This window comes from Triturus cristatus, chromosome 3_1 (assembly GCF_964204655.1).
Source record: "Triturus cristatus chromosome 3_1, aTriCri1.1, whole genome shotgun sequence".
Lineage (NCBI taxonomy): Eukaryota > Metazoa > Chordata > Amphibia > Caudata > Salamandridae > Triturus > Triturus cristatus.
In genome coordinates this window covers 5,013,100-5,041,068 of record NC_140583.1, presented here as the reverse complement: position 1 = coordinate 5,041,068, position 27,969 = coordinate 5,013,100, and the positions used below count along the sequence as shown (strand labels likewise).

At 48.3% G+C, this 27,969-nt stretch overlaps 1 protein-coding gene across 9 annotated transcripts in view; it reads right to left on the bottom strand.

Annotated features, from left to right (window-relative positions):
- The window catches only part of LOC146859576 (uncharacterized), a 185,168-nt gene that overhangs the window by 85,163 nt on the left and 72,036 nt on the right, over positions 1 to 27,969 (bottom strand). For 7 of the 9 annotated variants that reach the window (XM_085646486.1, XM_085646489.1, XM_085646485.1 and 4 more), the window contains exon 4: positions 25,646 to 25,756. The exons of the other annotated variants lie outside the window; for them this stretch is intronic. In XM_085646486.1, coding sequence (XP_085502612.1) covers positions 25,646 to 25,756 — 111 coding nt within the window. The remainder of the gene's footprint in view (positions 1 to 25,645; positions 25,757 to 27,969) is intronic. 9 annotated transcript variants of the gene reach the window in all.

The following is a 27,969-nucleotide window of genomic DNA, read 5'->3' as shown; positions in this document are numbered from 1 at the left end:
TTTATTAATATTAAACTCCCTTTTGTTAATATTAAACTCCAAAGACAACTGCCCCTGCAACTAACATCAAAACACAAGGTGAAAATGGAATATCGATAAAGTGGACGGGTGTCGACCCGACAGTTTCTGTGGAAAATGCAACACAAAAAAATCACCATCGCATAAAAACATGCACGGACAAATCATCTAGTAACATTGACATTTTTTTCGGCCTTCCAAAATATCTCTGATGACATTTCTAAGGATTTGAAAGTTAAAAATAAGAAAAACAGCGATGATGGTCCACGTTGGTTTAACTATCACTGCTCTAGATTAAATAGAGACTTGAAGGAAGAACTAAAAAGCAAACCTAGGAATAGAGAAAAAATCTGTAGTCTTCGGAAGAGCTATAAGCACGCTCTAAAGCTGAGAAAAACTGAAATTAGGGACAATGCTTGGGATAACCTGATCCAAGCAGCAGAGACTAAGAACTCTATCCTCTTCTGGCAAACTATAGACCAACCTTTGTTTAAAGAGGTCTCATCTGCAAAGGTCGATACGTTAGTTATGCCAGAAGAATGGCTAACCCATTTTGAGATTATCTTTAATCCCTCACAACAGTCTGCAAAAATAGATGAAAATCGCTCTATCACCATCATATATACTCCAAAGATATAAACCATTACCATAGAAGAGGTAAAAACAGCTTTAAAAAATAGCGCAAGTGGAAAGGCTGCAGGAGTGGAGGGGGTCCCCATTGATGTTTTTAAGCATAATGTAGATTTCTGGTCTCCTATTCTAGTTAACCTGTTTAATGCTATTAATAATGGGGTGTTACCAGTAACTTGGGTTGAAAGTGTGATTGTCCCTATTTTCGAAAAAGGCGACAGAGGTAGCGCATAATGCTACCGACCAATATCCCTTCTTGATTCCTCCTCTAAACTAATGGGCAGAGTTTTACTAGCCAGGTTGGAATGTTGGGCAAAAGACAAAAACACCTTAACCGATGCCCAGTACGGCTTTAGAAGGGGTATTGGAACAGTTGAGCAAGAAGGTTAACTCCATCTCTGTTTTGTAGACCACTCCAGTGCGTTCGACCTGGTAAACCACTCTAAGTTATGGCAAACATTAGCAGAGATGGGCGCCATCTGCGATATTATAAATTTCCTATCTCAGATATATGCCCATTTAACCTCGAAAATACGCTATGAACAGAAGGGGGATTGCACAATGCACTTTAGAGTAACTAGAGGAATTAGACAAAGCTGCATCCTTGCCCCCCTTTTATTTTCTCTTTATATTAATGGTATTGACTTTTTATTACAGAGTTTGAAAGCTGATGCCCCTGTTGTTGGTAAACGTGTCACCCCGGTTGAGCAAAACACTTGTCATGACCTGTGGGAAAATGAAAACTAAGAGTCGAACCCATCGAAAGAACATCTACTTTTTCCTATTTGGGGTTACTTTTTTAAAAGCAAAGGACCATGGTCCGTACATGTAAATTCTTGTAAAGTAAAGTTTGTGAGATCAAGCGAGGCTATCTTTAGATTCTCTCAGAAAATAGGCAATAAGCCGATACGGGAGATCTTAAAGTTATATGGGAGCAGGTACATCACAGGGGTTTGCTATTGGGCGTGGCAGATATCTCCCCGTTACAAACCCTTGACAATACATTTTTAAGACGGGTATTATCGGTCCCAAACTCAACCGCTATTTATATAGCCCATAAGGAGTTAGATGCACCATATATGAGCAATTTGATCAGCGTGGCTGCCCTCACACTGTGGCATCGAATATGGACATAAGACGAAGCACACTTTACCAAAGAGATAATCCTGGATTGCCTTAAAGTAGATTATCATAGGAATATACCATGGTTACATTATTTCGGTAGATTATTAACTGAGTGTAAGATGGAAACTAACTTTAAAGATCCCGAGAGCATCCAGATCTATAGCAAAGCGGAGCAGAAGAGGAGATTCCTGAAATCTAGAGAACACATGAGGGCAGCTAAAGTCAGCACAAAACTAGGTGTCAGATCTTACTGTGAAGGACCGATCCCCTCTGGGCACACAACCGTATCTTATTTTTACAAGAAATGTACAACATAGAATCTTTTTACCAAGAAATGAAATACCAGTGTTTGTAAAGCGCACAGCTACCTCCGAAGTGGTGTCCCGGCGCTGGGGGCCGTCGGGAAGATTAAGCGAGCTATTGCCCAGAGTCACATGGTGCTGGGCTAACCTGCCGCCGGCACCGGGGATCGAACCGTGCACCCTGTAGTCCGGAGTCATTCACCCTGGCCGCTGTGCCACACCTCTTCCACAGATTACGGTTGAGTACGTTCCACTTCCAAGGTGCTTTCCCAGAGATGGGTAAGTGGAGCCCTAACTTACTCAAAGGTCCGTGCGATGGTGAAACCCCGCAGAGCACTCTGCACTTTTCTGCACATTTTACAGGGACAACAGAAAACAAATTCTACGACCACTTTTTATTGTCAATAAGTTGTATTCTTATAAATCTGCCTTCTATCATTCTTATAATCTGGAAAATGCATCGATATGTAATGCGGTTATCCTTTTCATTCAGATGCCTATTAAACGGAGAGAGAATCTTGCATATATGGCAATGCTGAATTATGAAATCGAATAGATTGCATTTTATCATATACATTTAAATATTATACATCCTGCCACAAAGTTTTTAACGATGACAAGCTGCTATTTGAGGTTTTTATTATTTTGTATGAATCAATGTATGACTTTCCTGTCGATCTTTAGACCATACTGGAAAGACTTGCAAACATAGGACGATATCCTTTACTTATGCTTGTGAGGAAATGTGCTTTTGTGAAAATTTACAATATGAAAATGTATTTTTAAAATTTAGGATGAAACGTTTTTATTGTAGAATGCTTTTATGGCTATATTTCTATACACCGAATAAAGCTTGTTTGAACCTTGAGTGAACATGAATGTTGGTTTTATGCCCGTTTTTTGTTTGTATTTCTTTGCACCAACCTTTGCCCTACACATGGAGTTTCCGCACACATCATCGAGCAGCTCAGCAGAAACCCCTGTATCATTGATTGATGTAATGTGTTCATACACTAATATTGAAGCGGTCAGAACTCGTGTGTGTTTTGCAATATGTGTTTTCAAAACCATGACATGACAGTCATGCAGGACAGTCGGAGATGCAGATTCTGTGCTCTGCACATACTTTCTCACCTGCTACCCCTCCAGAAAACCAAACTTTTAATGGGAGAGTATGGTGAGTCCAGGGAGCGACTGTGTGCAGCCACTCTCTGCATGTTATATGTCTTTATAGCGCGCACTATCACCCGCAGGGGTATCCTGGCCTATCGGATGCACCCAGACATACAATATTAGGTTAATCATTCACAACCACCACTGGGCACTGGGAGGAAATGGCTACGTGCAATCCCAAAGTACAAAGGTGGCACACCTGATCACTCAGGCCATGGCATGACAATTACTAAGATGAGACAACCAATCTCTCAAGACTCGGTGACACCGGTTCAGAGATGAGGCGCTCCTCAATGAGGGGGTGACGGGAGCTTCGCGCCCACTCTTCTAGGAAAATCAAGATGGCAATTGGACCCTGGGTCACGAACTTGGCACAACCCTCGACATGACAAATCAATGTTACAACGTGTTAAATAACAAACAGAAGAAGTGCCTAGGAATAAAACAGCGCAAATCGGATAGGAGGACAATTGCTCCTTTGATAGGGGATATGTTGCACTAAAGCAAACAACAAGCAATTCTACCAAAACAACAAAACCAAGTGAAGTGAGATGTCGGTGCACAGACTGATCAACACCTGGCACATAGAAGGCACTGAGCACCAGGTACAGTAGTAGATTCTGGCTTCTGAAGAGCCGTCCGAGCTTCGAAGGCTGCCGAAGAGCAAGGGAAACACGATCTCGAGGGGATGCCAGATATCACTCCAGGAGGCTGGGCAGGTAGACCTTGGCTGAATGTGGAATGAACTCCCCGTCTCTACAGAGTTCTGAAAGTAGATAAAGACCCCGCAAGCACCTGGATACCCTCACTGGGGGTCAGCTGCGCCCTGCAAATCAACGGATTGATTGAAGAGTGATAGTGACGGCCACGCGGCACAGGGACAGTCATGGGGACTGGCATGGCCCCCAGTGCAGTGGTAGAGCCCAGCTTTACCATGTCTCTGTCTCATACTTCATCAGAGAGTTTTTGAATGCATTTGTTCTATTTAACAGTTTTATATCGCACTCTTGCACTAACAACAGTTTGTGTATTTTGTGTCAAAACAACAAATACAATTCTCTTGTTAAAATAGAGTAGTTGAAAAGGGCAAAGGTCACACGCAGAGTTACCTCAGTTTAGGATAGAGGGGCAGGACACATGGAGCTTCAGAAATGTTTAATAAAGATTTGGCAGAAGGAAGTGCGTGGGTTTAGTTGGGAGGAAGCTGCAGTGAGTGAACGAAGCCCCGCCTTTCTCAGTCAATCAATGAATCCGTAATCTTATAAAGCGCGAACTACTCACCCGTGAGGGCCTCAGGAGCATTAAGAGCATCTGAACCCCCAAGCTTTTCACTTTACCTCTGGGACCGAGGATAGGACGGGGAAGGGAAAAGTGAAAGCAGATTACCAGTAAGCAATGCACACTCTACCCCTTGGTTACCCCAGTCCTTACTCAAGCGGGCGGCCTTAGTTGCCATCCATCACAAAAGAAGAATATGGAACAAGTCCCATCATATGTAATGCAAGGGGTGCCGTTCACTATCGCGTGCCACTAACTGGTGCAATATCACGTGCCACTTATTGTTGCACTATCACGTGCCACTTACTGGTGCGCTATCATGTGCCACTTATTGGTGCACTATCACGTGCCACTTATTGGTGCACTATCGCGTGCCACTTATTGGTGAGCTATCGCGTGCCACTTACTGGTGCGCTATCGCGTGCCACTTACTGGTGCGCTATCGCGTGCCACTTACTGGTGCGCTATCGCGTGCCACTAACTGGTGCGCTATCACGTGCCACTAACTGGTGCGCTATCACGTGCCACTAACTGGTGCACTATCACGTGCCACTAACTGGTGCACTATCACGTGCCACTTACTGGTGCACTATCACGTGCCACTTACTGGTGCACTATCGCGTGCCACTTACTGGTGCGCTATCGCGTGCCACTTACTGGTGGACTATCGCGTGCCACTTACTGGTGCGCTATCGCGTGCCACTTACTGGTGGACTATCGCGTGCCACTTACTGGTGCGCTATCGCGTGCCACTTACTGGTGCGCTATCGCGTGCCACTTACTGGTGCGCTATCACGTGCCACTTACTGGTGCGCTATCGCGTGCCACTTACTGGTGCACTATCGCGTGCCACTTACTGGTGCACTATGCCGTGCCGTTCACTCATGCCTATCACGTGCCACTTACTGGTGCGCTATCACGGCCCGTTCACTCATGCCTATCATGTGCCACTTACTGGTGCATTATTGCGTGCCACTTACTGGTGCACTATCACGTGCCACTTACTGGTGCCCTATCACGTGCCACTTACTGGTGCGCTATCGAGTGCCACTTACTAGTGCACTAACAAGAAGACAAACACAAAAAACCAAAGCAAATTCGACGAACCCACCCACAAGGACACTGCTACTGAACACAGGTTCAGAGTCCAGTGCACACAGGTGCGGACTCCGGTGCGGCGCGCACAGGCTCAGAGTCCAGCGCGCACAGGCTCAGAGTCCTGCGCTCACAGGTTCAGAGTCCAGCGCTCACAGGTTCAGAGTCCAGCGCTCACAGGTTCAGAGTCCTGCGCGCACAGGTTCAGAGTCCTGCGCGCACAGGTTCAGAGTCCTGCGCGCACAGGTTCAGAGTCCTGCGCGCACAGGTTCAGAGTCCTGCGCGCACAGGTTCAGAGTCCTGCGCGCACAGGTTCAGAGTCCGGCGCGCACAGGTTCAGAGTCCGGCGCGCACAGGTTCAGAGTCCGGCGCGCACAGGTTCAGAGTCCGTCGCGCACAGGTTCAGAGTCCTGCGCGCACAGGTTCAGAGTCCTGCGCGCACAGGTTCAGAGTCCAGCGCGCACAGGTTCAGAGTCCAGCGCGCACAGGTTCAGAGTCCAGCGCGCACAGGTTCAGAGTCCAGCGCGCACAGGTTCAGAGTCCTGCGCGCACAGGTTCAGAGTCCGTCACGCACAGGTTCAGAGTCCGTCACGCACAGGTTCAGAGTCCTGCGCGCACAGGTTCAGAGTCCGGCGCGCACAGGTTCAGAGTCCGGCGCGCACAGGTTCAGAGTCCGGCGCGCACAGGTTCAGAGTCCGTCGCGCACAGGTTCAGAGTCCGTCGCGCACAGGTTAAGAGTCCGTCGCGCACAGGTTAAGAGTCCGTCGCGCACAGGTTAAGAGTCCGTCGCGCACAGGTTAAGAGTCCGTCGCGCTCAGGTTCAGAGTCCAGCGCGCACAGGTTCAGAGTCCGTCGCGCACAGGTTCAGAGTCCGTCGCGCACAGGTTCAGAGTCCGTCGCGCACAGGTTAAGAGTCCGGCGCGCACAGGTTAAGAGTCCGTCGCGCACAGGTTAAGAGTCCGTCGCGCACAGGTTAAGAGTCCGTCGCGCACAGGTTAAGAGTCCGTCGCGCACAGGTTCAGAGTCCAGCGCGCACAGGTTAAGAGTCCGTCGCGCACAGGTTCAGAGTCCAGCGCGCACAGGTTCAGAGTCCGTCGCGCACAGGTTCAGAGTCCGTCGCGCACAGGTTAAGAGTCCGGCGCGCACAGGTTCAGAGTCCGTCGCGCACAGGTTCAGAGTCCGTCGCGCACAGGTTCAGAGTCCGTCGCGCACAGGTTCAGAGTCCTGCGCGCACAGGTTCAGAGTCCTGCGCGCACAGGTTCAGAGTCCAGCGCGCACAGGTTCAGAGTCCTGCGCGCACAGGTTCAGAGTCCTGCGCGCACAGGTTCAGAGTCCTGCGCGCACAGGTTCAGAGTCCGTCACGCACAGGTTCAGAGTCCGTCACGCACAGGTTCAGAGTCCGTCACGCACAGGTTCAGAGTCCTGCGTGCACAGGTTCAGAGTCCGTCGCGCACAGGTTCAGAGTACGGCACGCACAGGTTCAGAGTCCTGCGTGCACAGGTTCAGAGTCCGTCGCGCACAGGTTCAGAGTACGGCGCGCACAGGTTCAGAGTCCGGCGCGCACAGGTTCAGAGTCCGTCACGCACAGGTTCAGAGTCCGTCACGCACAGGTTCAGAGTCCGTCGCGCACAGGTTCAGAGTCCGTCGCGCACAGGTTCAGAGTCCGTCGCGCACAGGTTAAGAGTCCGTCGCGCTCAGGTTCAGAGTCCAGCGCGCACAGGTTCAGAGTCCGTCGCGCTCAGGTTCAGAGTCCGTCGCGCTCAGGTTCAGAGTCCGTCGCGCACAGGTTAAGAGTCCAGCGCGCACAGGTTCAGAGTCCAGCGCGCACAGGTTCAGAGTCCAGCGCGCACAGGTTCAGAGTCCGTCGCGCACAGGTTCAGAGTCCGTCGCGCACAGGTTCAGAGTCCGTCGCGCTCAGGTTCAGAGTCCGTCGCGCTCAGGTTCAGAGTCCGGCGCGCACAGGTTCAGAGTCCGGCGCGCACAGGTTCAGAGTCCTGCGCGCACAGGTTCAGAGTCCTGCGCGCACAGGTTCAGAGTCCTGCGCGCACAGGTTCAGAGTCCTGCGCGCACAGGTTCAGAGTCCTGCGCGCACAGGTTCAGAGTCCTGCGCGCACAGGTTCAGAGTCATACGCGCACAGGTTCAGAGTCATACGCGCACAGGTTCAGAGTCCTGCGTGCACAGGTTCAGAGTCCGTCGCGCACAGGTTCAGAGTCCGTCGCGCACAGGTTCAGAGTCCGTCGCGCACAGGTTCAGAGTCCGGCGCGCACAGGTTCAGAGTCCGGCGCGCACAGGTTCAGAGTCCGGCGCGCACAGGTTCAGAGTCCGGCGCGCACAGGTTCAGAGTCCGTCACGCACAGGTTCAGAGTCCGTCGCGCACAGGTTCAGAGTCCGTCGCGCACAGGTTCAGAGTCCGTCGCGCACAGGTTCAGAGTCCGTCGCGCACAGGTTAAGAGTCCAGCGCGCTCAGGTTCAGAGTCCAGCGCGCACAGGTTCAGAGTCCTGCGCGCACAGGTTCAGAGTCCGTCGTGCACAGGTTAAGAGTCCGTCGCGCTCAGGTTCAGAGTCCGTCGCGCTCAGGTTCAGAGTCCGTCGCGCACAGGTTAAGAGTCCAGCGCGCACAGGTTCAGAGTGCAGCGCGCACAGGTTCAGAGTCCGTCGCGCACAGGTTAAGAGTCAGTCGCGCACAGGTTAAGAGTCCTGCGCGCACAGGTTCAGAGTCCTGCGCGCACAGGTTCAGAGTCCTGCGCGCACAGGTTCAGAGTCCAGCGCGCACAGGTTCAGAGTCATACGCGCACAGGTTCAGAGTCCTGCGCGCACAGGTTAAGAGTCCTGCGCGCACAGGTTCAGAGTCCGGCGCGCACAGGTTCAGAGTCCGGCGCGCACAGGTTCAGAGTCCGGCGCGCACAGGTTCAGAGTCCTGCGCGCACAGGTTCAGAGTCCGTCGCGCACAGGTTCAGAGTCCGTCACGCACAGGTTCAGAGTCCGTCGCGCACAGGTTCAGAGTCCGTCGCGCACAGGTTCAGAGTCCGTCGCGCACAGGTTCAGAGTCCGTCGCGCACAGGTTCAGAGTCCGTCGCGCACAGGTTCAGAGTCCGTCGCGCACAGGTTAAGAGTCCGTCGCGCACAGGTTAAGAGTCCGTCGCGCACAGGTTCAGAGTCCTGCGCGCACAGGTTCAGAGTCCTGCGCGCACAGGTTCAGAGTCCTGCGCGCACAGGTTCAGAGTTCTGCGCGCACAGGTTCAGAGTCCGGTACGGTCCAACATGTAGCCTGCAGTGAGGAACAAAGATAAGAGGTGCAGCCCAAGTGGCCACAGTGCAAATGCCTTAAATTCAGCCTTCCAACCTCTGAGCAGGATTCCGCCTTGCACCTTGTTGAACAATCCTGAGCCTATCAGACGGGCAGCGGTGGTTGGCCAAATGAAAGGAAAATCGCTGACCACCCATAGTAACCCAGATTAGCTGCGGAGGACCAAAAACCAAGCTGTACCACACCAAATTTAACAAGAATTGTCACACTTCCTACAGTCAGCCAACACACGGAGCACACTTCAGACAGCCCTTTGCAGATTGAGAAAATGCAGCCAAGCTTTCCCATCAGATAAAGGGTGTGGCTAACCAGAGGCAAGAGCACCAAGGACACTGCCACTAGGATTTCTGACCTTCAAGAGTCGGAAATAAGGCACTGAAGGGAACCAACTCACCAACCTGCAAACAGATGCAACTGTCACAAGAAGACCACATTTAACTATTACTGAGTGTTCCAAGACTTCCTCCAAAGGCTCAAATAAAGGGATCCAAAGACCTGAATGACATGGACAAGATACCTCAGTGGATGGGAGACCACCATATAGTTCTCAAAAAGCCCAGATGGTGGGCCCTTCCTAGTTCTAGAAAAGCTCCGATAGTGGACCCTTCCTGGTTCTAGAAAAGCTCCGATAGTGGACCCTTCCTGGTTCTAGAAAAGCTCCGAAAGTGGACCCTTCCTAGTTCTAGAAAAGCTCAGATGGTGGACCCTTCCTGGTTCTAGAAAAGCTCTGGTGGTGGATGCTTCCTGGTTGTAAAAAAGCTCTGGTGGTGGACCCTTCCTGGTTCTAGAAAAGCTCAGATGGTGGACCCTTTCTGGTTCTAGAAAAGCTCAGATGGTGGACCCTTCCTGGTTCTAAAAAAGCTCAGATGGTGGACTCTTCCTGGTTCTAGAAAAGCTCCAATGGTGGACCCTTCATGGTTCTAGAAAAGGTCTGATGGTGAACAGAGAGGCCTAAATCAAATCCTTCCTGTAGTTCCAGGGCACATTATAGAAGAAACAGGCCTCTGATGAGACACTAAAGATGAAAAGAGCCCAGAGGAGATCAGGTGGATGATGTGTCAATGGCCTACGAGATGCCGGACTAGAAAAGGACACTGGCAGGGAAAGACACTGATGGCTCAGCCTTTCATCCTCCACACCAACTGCTTCAGACGTAAAAAGGAGGCAGAGACCAGATGTGGATGGCACATCGGATACAGGGTCACTGGAAGAACCTATTCTGGGTCCATCAACATCAGATGAAGAAGGAAAACCTAGGGCCTATTGGACCAAAAGAAAGGCCCATAATCATGACAGTCACCTCCTGCTGCACCCTCACCAGGAATCAGAGAATAAATGAGAGGGGCAGGAAAGGATACACCAGTCCTGGTGGCCATGGGTTTGGTACAGCATATATTCCCAAGGTCACTGCATAGAGAAACATCAAAAACTGTGATAAGAAGGCATTGTGCTGGTCTGCAAACAAATCTACCCCTGGTGCGCTGAACCATCCGCAGATCGTCTGTAAGATAGACCGGGCCAGAGTACACTCCTGTTGGTCGGCAAACAAATCCACCACTGGTGCGCTGAACCATCCGCAGATCTCCTGCAAGATAGACCGGGCCAGAGTACACTCCTGCCGGTCTGCAAACAAATCCATCACTGGTGCGCTGAACCATCCGCAGATCTTCGGCAAGATACCATGGTCCAGAGTACACCTCTGTCGTTCTGCAAACAAATCTACCACTGGTGCTCTGAACCATCTGCAGATATCCTGCAAAATAGACCAGGCCAGAGTACACTCCTGCCAGTCTGCAAACAAATCCACCACTGGTGCGCTGAACCATCTTCAGATCTCCTGCAAGATAGACCAGGCCTGAGTACACTCCGGGAAAAAGAGAAACACTGACTCAAGGCGTCCACCTTGGCATTGTCCACTCCTTGTATGTCAACTGTCTCAACGGAAACCACCACTTGCTCTGGCTATGAATGGGGTCAAGAACCTAACCGGTTCAGTTTTTCCACTGCCAAGTACAATGGGTCTCTCCTTCAACTCATGGGCAAAACTGAGAAGAGCTCTCTGCATGACCAATCATTCCCTTCGGAAATCACTGGATGTTCTCTGGCCCGAGCCGAAGGGAGAGGGGGATGCCCACAAATCAGACTAAAGGGTAACAACCACCACAGACGATGTCAGCAGAAGTGCTTTAATGAAAGGAGGGAGCTTTGAAGTCCTCCAATCCAGACCTCAAACGCAGCAGAATACTCTTGCCCATTGCATGTTCTGGTGCAGACGTGGGTCCTGTCTTTCGCAGCTCACAGTGCACCACTAAGGCGCTGCTTGTCTTCTGTGTGATGGGTGTTCCAGAAACATGATCTGCTGTCAGATTATGATTTTTGTCCCTTCTTGCGTTCTGGTTTAATATATCTGACACATTTTAGATATAGTCCATTTTTAATTGCTATTTTTGCACACTCGTGCATAAGATATAACATCACAAACTGAACTGCATGCATAACTATGTCTCTTGGAAGGGGCTATTCACTTCAGACCTACTTTCCTATTTTTTCAATTTTTGTTACTTATGTTAGAGTGTCAACGAACTACTATATATTGTAAATCCATTCATTATATTCCTTTCAAAACTTGGGTGATTTCGATCCTGCATCGTCCTGAGAAGGCCAAACGGAGGCCGAAAAGTGTCAACCCTTACCATCTAGGACCCACACCATCCAGCATTAAGAAAAAAAAACATTGGGGCTGGACCACAAAATCAACGTTGCAGCCAAACGTTTGTCAAAGTACTAGATGGTCTACTTGGAATCCATTGTTGGTGCCCATAGATGGTTCACCTCCGGCTGCCCGCAGAAGGGCTCATTATCCTCATTTACGGACACCTATTGTGTTCTATGTGTTGTATCATATTTTTTGTTATCATTTTGTGCATAATATTAATGTATGGATTGTGATTTACTACCTTTGGCTTTATGAAGTAAAAACTCTGAAGAATGTCATCTTGAAGTTTGAGACCCTCTTGATACAGCACAATAATTCCTTAACAAATGGCATTAAGTTAATGTCATATGTCTTTTTAAAAAATAATTTAAATAATTACAGCAGGCGAGTTAGTCTGCCAGAGACCACAAATAAAACGTGGGCCTCTAGTTTTGTTCTTTATCTTTCCCGCTAGCGCTATTTTTCTATTTTATATAATACTCTGGCCCAGGCAGCCATGTGCACACAGGCAGTCTGCAGATGTCAAACAGACAAGCTGGTCAGGACAGAAAATACATACAAAGAAGGAACAACAATTCCTCGAGTACTAAGCTGCCGGCACCTGGAGGTACTCAATGGCGGTCACCCAGTCCTTCATCAAGGGGTGCAACGCTTGCAACCCCGCTCTATGCAAGGGCTGGAGACAAAAAGGCCATCTCCAATCTGGTCTAAAACCAAACACTGAGGTACAGCTCAGCTGAAGGTGACATTTAAGATGGTTGAGGAGAAAGCGATGAAACTGAACTCTGCCAGAGATCCTGAAAAGCTCAGTCCTGGGAAGAGCGTCCAAATACGGGTGGACAATCGCTCTCTCTTTGTTGAAAACTACCACGATGGGGCCAGAGTTTGGCGAACATATGGAGGTAGACAGCAGTTTGAAGAACGAGATTGAGAACTGCCAGTCCTCAGGGCTGTCACCGCGATGTTCACTGCATCAGAAAAGTCACGAGTCATATCATCAAAGATATCATTCAATAGGTCATGAGTGATGTCAAATGTAAAGTCATCATTACTGCTAAATGGGGACACGACTTATGGTGCTAGAAAAGAAGTTGTGATGTGGTCTGATGCTGCTGTACAGTGAAAAGACTGTGAAGCAACTTGAGCCACTTTCACCAGAGAGTAAGGCCTTTGCTACCTCGTGCCATATGCCTGAAATCGGCCTGGGTGTGGCTGCACCAACCTGTACCGATCGGTCATTGTGGGGTGGCATCGAGCACCTGCTTATCCAGCCCGTGTGTGATCCAGAGTGTCCCTGGGCATCTGTCCCCATCTGCCAGGAGCTGCCCACTCACCAGAAGATACGTAGTAGGTACCAATGGTAACTGTCAAACTGCGTGCTCCCAGAAGTGGGAATGTGGGCGCATGAAGGAGGAGCAGATTGGCGGCTCTAGTACCTCCAACTCTAATGGATTCACAGACCTCGGCTTGAGAGATAAAGTGAACTGCAAGAAAGACCATGCATACAGAGAGTAAAAGGGGTCAGCTGCACCTGAGCCTCATCACGCTGACATCGCCCCTAGGAGGGGCGCACCTGGGCCATAGTGGGAGAACTGGCACAAGCAACCTTAATTACCCAGGACACAAGCTGCACCTTGATCATGCCCTGTACCATTTAGCTGTAGAGAACATTAAAGTACTTTTCTTGAAAGTCCAGCTCTGGGGTGCTGTGAGAAGTTGGCCTGGCATATGCTGGTCACTAGTTATAGTGGACACCTGCACCAGTCCAATTCGACTCTTATGGTAGTAGGTTTAAGACAACCTTTTAAAGAAAGCTATCCTAGTGGTAGCTGTGGAGAGCAGCCTTCAGGCTAAGTCTCTGAGTAATGTAAAGCAGCTTATTTTACCTTATAATCTCTTGAATTACCAAATGAAAGGACACCACACAGGTATATATATATATAAAATATATATGTATTTGTTTCTAGACACACTCTACTAATCTCTTTATGAGATTAGAAGTCAGGAACATATGCACAAATCAGTGTTTCACAACAAATTGAGCCCTTATATGGCTGGAGCCCAAGGGGCGTACCAGACCATATACTAAAAAAAGAGGTATAAGGATATCGACTTGAGAAGGGAGAAGGCCTAAGGTCTTCAGAAGCGCTGGGGCCTCACTAATCCACCCAAGGCAGGTAAGTAAAGGACCCACGGGAGACGCATTCAGTGTGAGAACACAGCCGCGGATCCCAATAGACTTCAATGGAGCAAGTCGCGGTTGGAATTTTAAAGTTCGAGGGTACTTTGGGAGAGTCTACAAGCAAGTCACTTACAGGGTAAGTAGTTCTAGAGCCAACACCCACAGGAGCACCGTAGTGCACGAGTAACCTCACCCAGGGAAGCCGGGTGCATAGGTGTCTTTTGGTGTCGGGTCGTGGCGTCATTTTCAATGGGAGCCAAAGAAGACCTGCTGCTTGTGAAGACAGGAGAAGTGTCCGGTGGAATCCAAGGATGGATTCAGGAGAAAGAAGACCTGAAAGCAGAGGAGACAGTGTTCAAAGTCACTTGCCAGTGACCCGGGCCCAGGAATATGGATGCCCACAGTAGTCGGGTGATTTCAGGTGATCACGGGTGTCTTGACTTCAGCCACGAGGTCCAGGAGGCGTCGACAACAACCAGGAGCTGGATTCGGAGTGTCCCATGATGTCTGCAGCTTACTGAGTTGTCAGCAACCGGATTGGAGCCAACAAGGGACGAGGTAGGCCTCTGATCTTCGGTGGCAATCCTGCTGGAGGCTTGGACCACACGTGGTCCAATGCACAAGTTCGCAGAACGTCGTGAAGGGATTGCACTCGAAAATAGTGCACGGTACCCGGGTATTGCTGTTCCTCGTCACTCGTGGGGTCCACTCGCCTCAGCTCTGCTGGGGATTCACGATGGCCGTCGAGAAGTCAGGAAATCCACTTCCGGGGCTGCAGGGACTTCGGACTCCGGCGGGAAAGTTTGCGACCGTTGACACAAAGTTTTGGTGCCTGCCAAGCAGGAGAGTCACTCCTGGACACCAAGGGAGATTCTTCAGCCTTCCAAAGGTAGTGGAACGTCGAAGGTGCAGGATTCTTCTTGTAGAGCGTCGTCTAGGGATATCTGACTTGCAAGGGTTCCCTAACTTATACTAAAGGAAAGGGAGGGACTAGCTCTATGACCACTCCTATGGGAGGGTCAGGGGAGTGGGTGGTTACACCCACTTCCCTTTGTCCAGTTTCGTGCCAGAGCAGTGGCAGGTAGCCCCTGAACCGGTTTGAGCTGGCATATGCACAGAGGAGCCTACTGCTCCCCCAGTGCAGGACTTCAAAGCACTCTAGGAGTGCACCCACCCAGCCCCAATACACTAAATCCTGTCTGGAAGGTGGCGACACCTCCCTGTGACAGGATGCCTATTGTTGGGCCTCCTCCACTGTGAGTTTCGGTCAGCAGCAGGAGGGCAGCCAGTGTCTGTGCTGGTGGCATCCATTTTGTGATGCCAGGCCTCTTTCAGGAATCTACAGTGTTTCCACAGTAGGTACATGTGAGAAGTTGGCCTGGTATATGATGTTCACTAGTTAAAGTGACCACCTTGTACCATGCCAAGCAACCCTTATGGTGTGGTTGTAAGTCAACCTTTTCGGACCAGCTGCCCTAGTGGTAGCGTAGGCTAAGCAGTCTTTCAGGCTAAACTCGTTTAGGCATGTGAAGCAAGCTGTTTTACCATATGTAACCCCCCTTTATACCAATGAAAGGACACCACACAGATATATATTCAAAATATATATGTATTTATTACTCAAAGTATCCCCTAGACTCTTTATGAGCACAGGAGCACAAATCGTTAAACAAGAAAGTATTACAATATACAGAAGTTGCACTTTATATGGATAGGCCCTGGTGGCCGATCAAACCATATACTAAAATAGTGGTATAAGTACCACGAATAGGAAAGGGAAAATGCCTAGAGCCTCTAGAATCGCTGGGCCTACAAGGAGCTAACTTCAGTTAGTGACCAGGAGGTCCACGGGTCGCGTGTGCAGTGAGGAAAGTTACACGCGGGCTCCCATAGGTTTTCAATGGGTGCGTAAAAGTTCAAATGTTACTGCTAGAAGGGTCTTCTGGATGGACTACGAACTCAAGACTTAAAACCTAGACATTAGAGATGTTACTCTACACTTGTGCACCGGAGTGCCAGCTTTACCTCACCCACAGGAAGCGGGTGCATAGGTCTCGAAGTGCGTCGGGTTTCGTCTATCTGTTCAATGGAGCCTGATGACAAAGATGCTGCAGTCAGTTGGTCCAGAAGAGATGCGGTGGATCCAAGGGTGGATCGGAGTTGTAGAAGACCTGAAAGCAGAGGGGACAGTATTCACAGTCACTAGCCAGTGACCGGCGTGGCACCAGGTAGGTACCAGGCGATGTCGGGTGCAAACAGATGAAGAGGTGTAGCTTGTCTCTGCAGCCACGTGGTCCCTGAAGGTCGACGACGTCCAGGAGTCGGTTCACGAGCTGTCCCACGCAGGCTCTCGCTGTCGGCGACTCAAAGGAAGCAAACAAGCCTTGGCAAAAGCAGGAGTCGCAGGAATTGAAGAAAGCTGATAGCTCTGACCAGCAAGGTCAGAGGGGCTGCTCCTTTGGAGGGAAGCAGGGGCCAGTCTGGAGCAACCAGACCAGCGTCGTAGTTTTCAAAGATGGTCGCCAAGATGGCCACTAGCCAACGGGCCAGGGTCCGGTTAGGCTCGTCGAGTTGCAAAGTGCAGAGGGGCCCCACGCAGATCGTGGAGATGCTGGAGGGCTCACCTTTGGTGCAGATGCTGCTCGGGTGTTGGGCTTCTCAGGTCCCAAAGCACAACTTGGAGGGAGCCTCTGTTGTCGCGCTTGCAGCTTGTCGAGTGTCTTCCAAGATGGCTGGCTCCACGGGTCTCGGTGCCTCCACGGGTTCCTTCTTTGCAGGGACTGTGGATCGGGCGGTGAGAGGGCTGGAGGTCCAGTTCTTGTCAGTCTCTGGGCTCGGGCTCCGGCAAAGCAGACGTCGATTTGCTGGATGGTGCTTGCGTTAGCAAGATGGTCACTCCCTGACCATAGGGGAGATTTCCTTCTGTCTTCTGTGCAGCAAAACGTCGAAGTTCCCGTCTTCTTCTTAGTTTCAAGTTGATTCCAGGATGTCTGAAGTCTTAGGACACAGCTCCTACCTTTAAGCGGATTCTAGGGGCCGGACTACCTGCTAGGTCCCTCCCTAAGGGTGGGACCAGGAAGGGGGGTGGTTACACCCCCAATCCTTTGTCCAGCTCGCCCCAGGTCTGGGGCTGGTGTGCCCCAAGACCGGTTTGAACTGGCATATGCACCGAGGCTCCTTGTGCGCCTCAGGTATGTCTGATTCTATTCAAGCCCTACCTGACCAATACACAAAATCCTGTCTGGGGTGGTGCACGCACCTCCCCTGGCAGGAAACCCTTTGTCCACGTCTCCCAAGCTGGAAGGACTCCCAGCAGCAGGAGGGCAGACTTGTGTCGGTGGTGGCAGCGTCCATTTTGTGGAGCTGAGGCTATGTCTGATTTTACCCGGGTTTCAGGTGCTGTACATGTCGTGTCCCTCTAGAAGGGTGGAATGCTAACCCCGTCGCCAGAATTGGCGAGGGGTTAGTATTCCAATTCGTATGACACCTTACTCGACATGTTTTGATAAAGCCAAACCAAAGCTAGCATTTAACCGCGAGGTTCATAATGCACTTAAGAGTATATGGCGATATCTGGAAACGGTAGAAAGAAGTTGTTCCGACCACTGCAGACAGGCTCAGCTCATGCCAGAGCACCATCTCACATGGAACCAAGCACTCTGCCTTCAGGATTGTCAAGGCCTGCCATAGGAGTGACTTATAGGTTAACATGTGTCCCATTTAAAGTTAGGTATAGGTATACTACACCTAAGTAAGAGGTGGTTACACCAACTTACCCCAGCTGAGTGATCAGCCAGTTGTGTCAAATTGTTAGGCCAGGCCAGGGGTGGCACAATACATGCTTCAGCCCCTGGTAGGCCTTAGATACACCAATGCCCTGGGTACCTAGTGTACACTGGTACAGGGGCTCACAGGGTGATCCAATTCCAATTGGTTATGTACCTAGGGTACATGGAGTCCATTTTAAGGAGAGAGCAGATAGGCTGAGATCCTGAATGGCAGGATCTCAGGCCAACTAAGTCGAAAAACCAGCTAGACACTAGGCAAAAAGTTGGGGGTAGCCATAGTCAGATATCCACGTTCCTACAGTACATGTCTATCTCTCTAGAAGAGTGGGATCACACTCCCACACCAGTTACTGGTGTGGGGGTATGATTCCAAAGCGTTTGACACCAAACACAACATCTTTTGATGCAGCCATCCCAGAGTTAGCATTTAACGCAAGGTTATAATGCACTTAAGAGTATATGGTTTAACCGCATCCACAAACAGCCACAGAGAATAGACTGAGGGTTGCAGAGGGGCCCTGCTCATGCAGAGGCCCCCCCTCACATGTAAACCAAGCACCCTGCCCTCAGGATTGATAGGGCCTGCCTTAGGGGTGACTGATAGGCTTATATGTGTGTGTAAGGTGAGATATAGGGAACCTATATCTCAGTGAGGAGTGCTAACACTACCTCACCCAGGCTGCAGTAGCAGGCCTGTGGTGTCAGATTTAGTCTGCTTCCCAGGGGTGGCATAATACATGCTTCAACCCCTGGTAGGCATGTGAAGTACCTATGCCCTTGGTACCTAATGTACCATATACTGGGGGCTCATAAGGTAACACAGTATCCAATCACTAGTGCATCTAATATGCACTCCATGTCATTTAAGGGAGTAAGCAGATAGGCTGGGGTCCAGGATAGCAGGAGCCCAGTAGCCCTGCTTGCCCCGTGAGTCCTCAAAAGGAAGTACTCAACTGTAGCATTTACAGTCAGAATGTCATCAGGAACGTCAGCCTGTCAGATTCATCTAGCCCTTCAGGTACTCCAATAAGGCACGCATTATCTCACCGACATCTGTGCTCCAGATCTAGTCGCTTTCCTTGAACATTTTACAGCTCTTGCCCACAGTCAGGGTCTCTGGTAATAAGATCCAGTTGTTGTTCTCGAGCCTGAAGTCTTAGGTCTGGTCTGCTAGTATCAACTGGAACAAGCCTATATTTCACCCCTATCAATTTCACCTCAGCAGTCCCTTCTACAGACACTGTCCCTTTCTGATCAAATAGCTGCTTCTATGAAGGTGATTTTGATAACTGATTAGGTCTCTTCTGGGACCCTGCTACAGCTTCCAAAGTCTTGCTAAGAATCGGGGTGTGCCCTGTTAATCCTACCGCATCCGGGCACAGAAACCATTGTAAATGCAAACAGCAATGCGAAGGAATAAATAAACTATTTTCTGAAGGAAAAAACAAATTGATCCCTCACGTTGAGCGTAAATTCTGTACACTTATTTGATTTGACTCGAATACCAACACTCGAAAGTGTAGTCAAAATGTATATTTATCTTTTAAATAACACCCAAATTATGTACACAAATACTTAAATATATATTCACTGAAAAAAACATAGGTTTCAGGGACGTTATAGTTAGTTGGAGATTTCACTCATACAAAACCAAAGAAATTCGGCCGTTATAGATAGTAGACCTAACTATAACTCGCACCCCCGCAATGCACTGCTGATGACATCACATATTACATCACTCATGACATGCTCAGTGACATCACTGATGACATCTCAAATGACATCATCCACGTGATCATATGATGCACCTCCTCATACCCTAATAAAACCTTTCATACACCCACTCTAAAATACAGACCACCAATATCGAAATCATAGACAGACCAATAGCAGTTAGTACATACCTGCTCAGTGATTCATGTCTACACACACATCCACCCCCTAACCCATACAGTCACTCATACACACAGTCATTCATCTATACAGCCACTGATATATCCACTCATACACCCATAGAGACACTCACACACTGCCACTCATCCAAAGAGTTACTCATACACCTGGTCAGTCATGCAAAGAAACTATCACACATCAATTTCCTTGCTTAAACAGTCATATACGCTCAGCCACCAATACAGCTGTTTCTATATGCATTCTTGAACCCATACAGCCAGTGAAACTACCACTCACATATCTATGCACAGAGTCACACCCCCCACCCACCCACAAACACACTCAGGCACCCATACAGATACTCAGACAACCAATAAATAACCCATATAGACACTCATGTAGCTACTCACCAAGCCATGCAGCCGCTTACACACCAACTAACAGACTAATAAAGACATTCACACAGTTTAGACACTAACCCATGCATTCAGTAAGACAATTTAATCACTCACTTATACAGTCAGTCACACACCTACTAAATCATCCATTCAGACACTCGTACACCCACTCATACTTCAATACACCTTGGCATATATATTAATAAAACATATGTTCATACTTTACAGAAACACACATTCACTGAATGATGTCATGAGTGATGTCATTTGAGATGCCATCAGTGTCACTGAGCATGTCACGAGTGATGTAATATGTGACATCACCATAGGTTTCAGGGACGTTATAGTTAGTTGGACATTTCACTCGTACAAAACCATAGAAATCCCCCCGTTATAGTTAGTTCAGCTAACTATAACTCGCGCCTCCGCAATGCACTGCTGATGACGTCACATATTACATCATTCATGACATGGTCAGTGAAATCACTGATGACATCTCAAAGGACATCACTGATGACATCATCCAGTGACTGTGTGTTTCTGTAAACGTTAAATATGTTTTATATATATATATGCCAAGGTGTATTGAAGAATAAGTGGGTGTATAAGTGTCTAGATGAAGGGTTTAGTAGGTGCGTGACTGACTGACTATAAGTGAGTGATTAAATGTGACTTACTGAATGCATGGGTTAGTGTCTGAATGTCTGTATCAGTATGTCTGTTGTTGTGTAAGCTGTTGCATGTGTTGATCACGAGCTACAGGAGTGTCTATATGGGTTATTGATTGATTGCATGAGTATTTGTATGGGAGACTGTGTGTGTGGGTGGGTGGGTGGGAGGTGTGTGACTGTGCATAGATATGTGAGTGGTTGATTCACTGGGTGCATGGGTTCAAGAGTACATGTGAAAACAGCTGTATGGGCCGGTAAGTGTGTGTATTGGTGTGTTGGTGAGAGATTGGATGCCTCAGTGGCACATGTCCAAGTAACTACATATGTAAAAGGCAGTGTATGTGAGAGTTGGAGTATATAAATGACTATAAGTGAAAGTCAGTGATTGTGAGAGTGGCTGTATGGATGAGTGTGTACTTGCATCAGTGATTGTATAAGAGAGTAAGTATGTGTTAGTATATGATTGAATAAGTGAGGTGGTGTGTGTGTATAACTGTATAGGTGAGGAAATGGGAGTGTGATTGATTCTTTGCATGACTGACTAGGTGTGTAACTCCATGGATGAATGATAGTGTGCGAGTGTCTGTATAGATGTATGAGTGCATAGGATACCGTGGAGAAGTGTGGCTCAATGATTAAAGCGGCAGACCCTGATGCGGAGGTCTAGCCCGGGACCAGGGTTCAATTCCCCGCCTTGGCGGGTCTTGGGCTCAAAAATTCCACGGACATGATAATTCTCGCCTCGGTGCCTATCCCAATCATGGAGTCCCACTCTGCAACTCTGGGCAATAGCTTGCTTAATCTCCACAACGGCCCCCACAACGCTAATGATGCCTGGCCTCCACCTTGGGGGTGCCCAGGAGTGGACGCCTCACAGGGAAAGCCAGGATGGGTTCCACAGCGGTATTCGTACAAGCGCCTTGAGACCCTTGCGGGTGAGTAGTGCGCTATACAAGTATCAATTTTAATGTTGTATTGATGAGTGACTATGTATGAGTGATTGTATGGGTGAATGAGTAGATGTGTGTGTAGACCTAGGAATCAGTGAGTGCGTATGTAGTAACTGGTATTGGTGTGTCGATGGTTTCGAAAATGGTAGTCTGTATTTTACAGTGGGTGTATCAAAGGTTATATTAGACTGTGAAGAGGTGCATCAGATTTTCACGTGGATGATGTCATCATTGATGTCATCAGTGATGTCACTGACCATGTCATGAATGATGTAATATGTGACATCATCAGAGGTGCATTGCGGGGGTGCCAGTTATAGTTAGCTGAACTAACTATAATGGGGGAATTTCTATGGTTTTGTACGAGTGAAATGTCCAACTAACTAGAACGTCCCTGAAACCTATGTTTTTTTCCGTGAATTTCTAAGGTTTTTTAACTGCTAATTTCCAACTATAACGTGCCTGAAACCTATGTTTTTTTCAGTGAATTTCAATGTTTTTTTAAATGCTAATTTCTAACTATAACGTGTCTGAAACCTATGGTTTTTTCAGTGAATTTCAATGGTTTTTTTAAATGCTAATTTCTAACTATGCCTACAAAGTTGGGACATGTGAAGAGAGAGGAAGAAAAAGCTCAGGAAGAAGCAAGACAAATGCAGAAAGAGGCAACAGAAGTCCAGAAAGACGAAGAAAATTGCTGTGTAGTAGCTTGCCACTGGAGGAGTGTCGTCGACTGATCTCCCATTAAGGGCCCTGAGATTAAGATGTTCTAATTCTTCCAAGAGGAATCTGTTTGCCCTGTTAGGCCTCCCATGTGTGAAGATACCTTGTGTTGGTATGTCCCCTGATAGTATAAGGTTTGGAATTTCGGCGCTGCCTACGTAAGTAGTTATTTTATCTGTTAACTTCGCCAAGTCGCTTACTATCCGTTTTGGATGAATATATACGTTGAAAAATGTTACTTCATTTTGAACCCATGCCAGGTAAACAGTAAGTTTGGCCGCTAGAGCTACATCTGTTTCCGGGCCGGCTTCCACAGCTGTTGGTATGGAGGTTGTTGAGATGTAGGTTGCCAGCCGCCCTGAGGAATTACCTGTTTTACTACCTCTAGCGGCTAGGCGATCAAAGCAAAGAAACCTGTGTATGTTTTGTGGTTCCATCAGCCATGTTTACTGTAACAATCATATCAAACTTGTTAAGATATTGCAGGAATTCTGGATCAGAAATTTTTTAGGCTAGGCCATTAATATATATATATTTCACTTAAAAAAACCATAGGTTTCACACAGGTTATAGTTAGTTTTGAAAATGTCGCGAGGATTCGTAAACCGGCGCCAAAGTTATTCAAAATAGAATATATATATATATATATATATATAAATAATCTACTGGCGGTCGCCAGTAGATAGTTATAGTTAGGACCCAGTTTCCATAGGAAATCTGAAAATTCTATTTTGAATAACTTTGGCGCCGGTTGACGAATCCTCGCGAAATTTTCAAAACTAATGGGGCGCTCCGTTCAGCTCCTACCCTGAAAGTCTGGGGGTGATTCGTCAAGCGGGGGCCGAGAAAAAAGGGGGGTCCCAAAACGCGTTTTCCCCATGCATTTTTCCATAGGACCTTTAGTCGAAGGTACAGCCCGAACGGCTGAACAGAATTGCTTGAAATTTAGCAGAGAGGTAGTCCTAAGGTCAGGGAAGTGCCTTTTGCAGGTCTGGTGTCAATCTGTTCAGTATTTCCTGAGAAGATATAATTTAAAAGCATATACATATCTATAAGCGCGCACCGTGCGAGCACCCTAACGTGCGCGAGCGTAATTCTGATTGGTGGTTACATGTTAGTCAACGTTCGAATCGGTCGACCTCCACTCTATCACAAGGATGATGTCATCAGTGATGTCATGAGTGATGCCACTGACCATGTCATGAGTGATGTAATATGGGACGTCATGAGCAGTGTATTGCGGGCGCGTGAGTTATAGTTATCTGAACTAACTATAACGGGGGAACTTCATTGGTTTTTTACGAGTGAAATATCCACCTAACTATAACGTGTGTGAAACCTATGGTTTTTTAAGTGAATTTGCAAGGTTTTTTAAATGCTAATTCCTAACTATAACGTGTGTGAAACCTATGGTTTTTTCAGTGAATATATATATATACATACATATACACATACACACAATTACCTCCTACCCGTTCTCGTGTTGCGGATGCTAAACAAACAAACAATACAATTCAAATAGCAATCCGAAAGGATGGAAAATAGTCCAATACACACTCAAGGGGATACTTCAACCCTCTACTTAAAAAAAGAGTGTGTAGCAATTTCTTATGCATATCATTTGTAATCTGTCGGACTCCACCAAATTGTGGGGTCGATGCGTTTCAGCCCATTCATTTGGGCCTCATCACTCATCAGGACAAGGGCAAAAGGAATGCAACACCTATAACTAAACACGTGGCTGCCCGTCTTAAATGGAAATGTGGGTGCCTTGAAAAAGTCGTTTGGAGTATGAGCAATTGAAATTCAAAAGTACAAGTAAACGCAGAGGGGTTATGATTCATCCTCCATCGCAATTTAGAAAGGCTTCACAGAGTGGTAAAAGAACTAGTCTTCACGGTGTACGGAAATCAAGTTCTTGTTTTTCTACTGTAAATCAAGTATACACTCGGACACCCTCCGGTGCAGCGTCTTCAGTCCAGGCTTGCTGCGAGACGGCAGCGCTCTCTGTGTCAGAAAGGATCTCGTGACCAAAGTCAGCAATTGTCTATGGGACTTATGCCAAGTAAACCTCAAGCTTCAGGAAAGCAGTCCCGATGGTTGTAGAACCACCAGAGTCAATTACAAAATAGTAATACCTTTAATATAGCACAATAAGTGACAGTTATCAAATTAAAAGGACTTTAGGCCAAAAACAATGGCAGGCAGTTCACACAACACAAGACTAAAGCGTTATCAGAACTGAATCTTAGCCAAGTCTTTGTGGGGAGGGAGATGGAATGCATAGAAGGTCCATTACCCACCACTTGGTACAGTGAAGAGTTGCAGGGGCCCCAAGACCACAGCCCCATCTTCTGGTATTTGATCTCCTACCTCAAAGGTAGCTGCGCTCTGGGGATGTGTTAGTAGCTGGTCACTCTTGGGTAATATTCACTGATTTTGGAGTAAAGTGGTAAAAAGCGAAAAGACAATAACAACCACATTGCCTGTGCAACTGTGAGGATGTCTTCATATCCTCAACAAATAGTATATTAACCTACCAAAGACTCAAAGGACGCCCATCTTGACAAGGCACCCATATCCTTCATAATAAGAAAGGTTTAATCCACCACTTTGTCCCTAAGACTTCAATAGAATCGTCCATCCTGCTGCACCCCCCATCAAGCCTTCAATCGACAGATGCATTCTTTTCTCTAACCAGAGACGTCGCATGGCAGCCTTTCTCCAGTTACCCTTGTGACACCATCCCTTGCCCTCGCTGCACTCGCTTTCAGAGGGTGGGCCCTGAACCTTTCTTGTTCTCGGCCTTACATTTGAGCAGTTTCCATGTAACAATGTGCTCAGCCCCACTTCTGTGAAGGCAGTATATTCCTTTGCTTGAACCTTCTGATCTCGTGTATCTAGTTGATCTTAGAAGTCAGTTCACCTCCTCTGGTTGCCACCTTTTTTGGGAAATAACCAGGGTGTGAGGGTGGCTCGCTTCTTTATGAACACATACACCTTGGGAAGCTGCCGCCTCCATTCAATATCTGCTGCACAGAGAGCATCTGAGGTCGCCAGTGAATGGAATGAGAGCATGCAGGTACCAGCCAGGGAGCACGCAGGTACCAGCCAGGGAGCACGCAGGTACCAGCCAGGGAGCACGCAGGTACAGCAGGGCGCAGGAACTCAGCTCGAAGTGAGGGGCTATCACAGAGAAAGAGGCAAAGTAGTGGCATGGCCAGGATGTAGGGCCTCAGAGCTATGATGATGTCAGGCTGATGTGACGAATGTTTGTGTCAGGGCTTGCGCCTGTAGGCACAGTATTTGGGAGTGAAGGTAAATTAATGTGTCTGAGAGGAGAACACGTCTTTCCTGGTGAGATCACTGGTGCAGACGCTGCGCCTTTCACTGACCTGGGGAATCCATCTCACTGCATCTTCTCTCGGAGTCTGGATTGTTCACTGGGTACAGCGCTTCCTTTTCTGTGGCTCTTAATGAAAAGACCGAGGTGGCAATCGCAGGACCTGTATAAAAGGAAGCAAGAAAGATGCAAGTAACCTGCAGCTCCAATGTGTAGGCGAAGTATGCCCAGCACAGCAGCATGGCACTAAAGGAGGCATTCCAAAAATAAGGCCACGCCAGCACTTTCTGTGCAGTGATAGCTACCACCAAGAGCTCCCCTGGAGAGTCAGAATATGAGATGTGACAAGACTTCTACGAAGGGTTTATTAAGACAATCTGAAACCCAGAGGCAGTCGGACCTGAGCCCACTGCACCCACTGCATCAAGAGGAGGAAGACACTGGCTACACACGATGGAAGTGCTGGCACGTGGAACACTGCACTGGCAGGACAAAGACGCTGAATGTCTACTAAAGGACACACTATGGAAGTGCTGGCACGTGGAACACTGCACTTGCAGGACAAAGACGCTGAATGTCTACTGTGGGACACACTATGGAAGTGCTGGCACGTGGAACACTGCACTGGCAGGACAAAGACGCTGAATGTCTACTGTGGGACACACTATGGAAGTGCCGGCACGTGGAACACTGCAGTGGCAGGACGGAGAGAGCCATTGAATGTCTACTGAGGGACACACTATGGAAGTGCTGGCACTTGGAACGCTGCACTGGCAGGACAAAGAGACGCTGACTATCTACTGTGGGACACACTATGGAAGTGCTGGCACGTGGAACACTGCACTGGCATGACGGAGAGAGACACTGAATGTCTACTGAGGGACACACTGAAAGTGCTGGCACGTGGAACACTGCGCTGGCAGGACAAAGACGCTGAATGTCTACTGTGGGACACACTATGGAAGTGCCGGCACGTGGAACACTGCAGTGGCAGGACAGAGACGCTGAATGTCTACTAAAGGACACACTATGGAAGGGCTGGTACGTGGAGCACTGCACTGGCAGCACAAAGACGCTGAATCTCTACTGTGGGACACACTATGGAAGTGCTGGTACATGGAACACTGCACTGGCAGGACAAAGACGCTGAATGTCTACTGTGGGACACACTATGGAAGTGCTGGCACGTGAAACACTGCACTGGCAGGACAAAAACGCTGAATGTCTACTAAAGGACACACTATGGAAGTGCCGGCACGTGAAACACTGCACTGGTAGGACGGAGAGAGCCACTGAATGTCTACTAAAGGACACACTATGGAAGTGGTAGCACTTGGAACACTGCACTGGCAGGACAAAGACGCTGAATGTCTACTGTGGGACACACTATGGAAGTGCTGGTACATGGAACACTGCACTGGCAGGACAAAGACGCTGAATGTCCACTGTGGGACACACTATGGAAGTGCTGGCACGTGAAACACTGCACTGGCAGGACAAAGAGAGCTGTTGCATGTCTATCAAGGGATGTTCACTGCCAAACATTTTAATAAGCTACAATCCCCACACAAAAATAGTAGCACCACCTAGCACTATGACGTAGCTGACATGTTTTAGTTCTATACAAAACAACAAAAATGTATAAATGAATAACTAAAGCAAATTGCAATAATCAATTTGAGAACTCACCAAGAACACTGCAGCTGCACCACAGTCTTTTCCTGAGAAAGTAGGTGCAAAGTTTTACAAGATTCGGAGTTACTGGAAACAACAGGTTGCTAATAACTTGTGGGTCTTGGCAAGTAAGGTGGGGCAGAGAAGACCCTGCAGCCACCAACCTGGCCACTTCTGTACCAACATATTTAAACTGTTTACTGTGCTTGTGTTTACGTCCACAAAGTACTTCCTGTTTCGATGGCAGGAGCTGCTCCAATAAATAAAAACAGACTAGCAACAGGTCTGCCACAACACTGCAGCATACAGGAATTGTCACAGCTTTTTTAGGTCTCGCGTGACCCAGCGCATGCGCTGGTTTGGTGAGACTTTTTGTGAGGGCTCCAAAAAAAATGCTACCATGGCCAGCCTAGAGCTACAGTGCATGTGCGCGGGCGCGCGTCGCGCTTGATCGCGATTGCGATCACTTTCACTGCCGCACGGCCGCTTTGATGTTTGCTGGCGATCACTTTCACTGCCGCACGGCCGCTTTGATGTTTGCTGGCGATCACTTTCACGGACGCACGGCCGTTTTGATGTTTGCTGGCGATCACTTTCACTTTCTCTGCCGCACGGCCGCTTTGATGTTTGCTGGCGATCACTTTCACTGCCGCACGGCCGCTTTGATGTTTGCTGGCGATCACTTTCACTTTCGCGGACGCA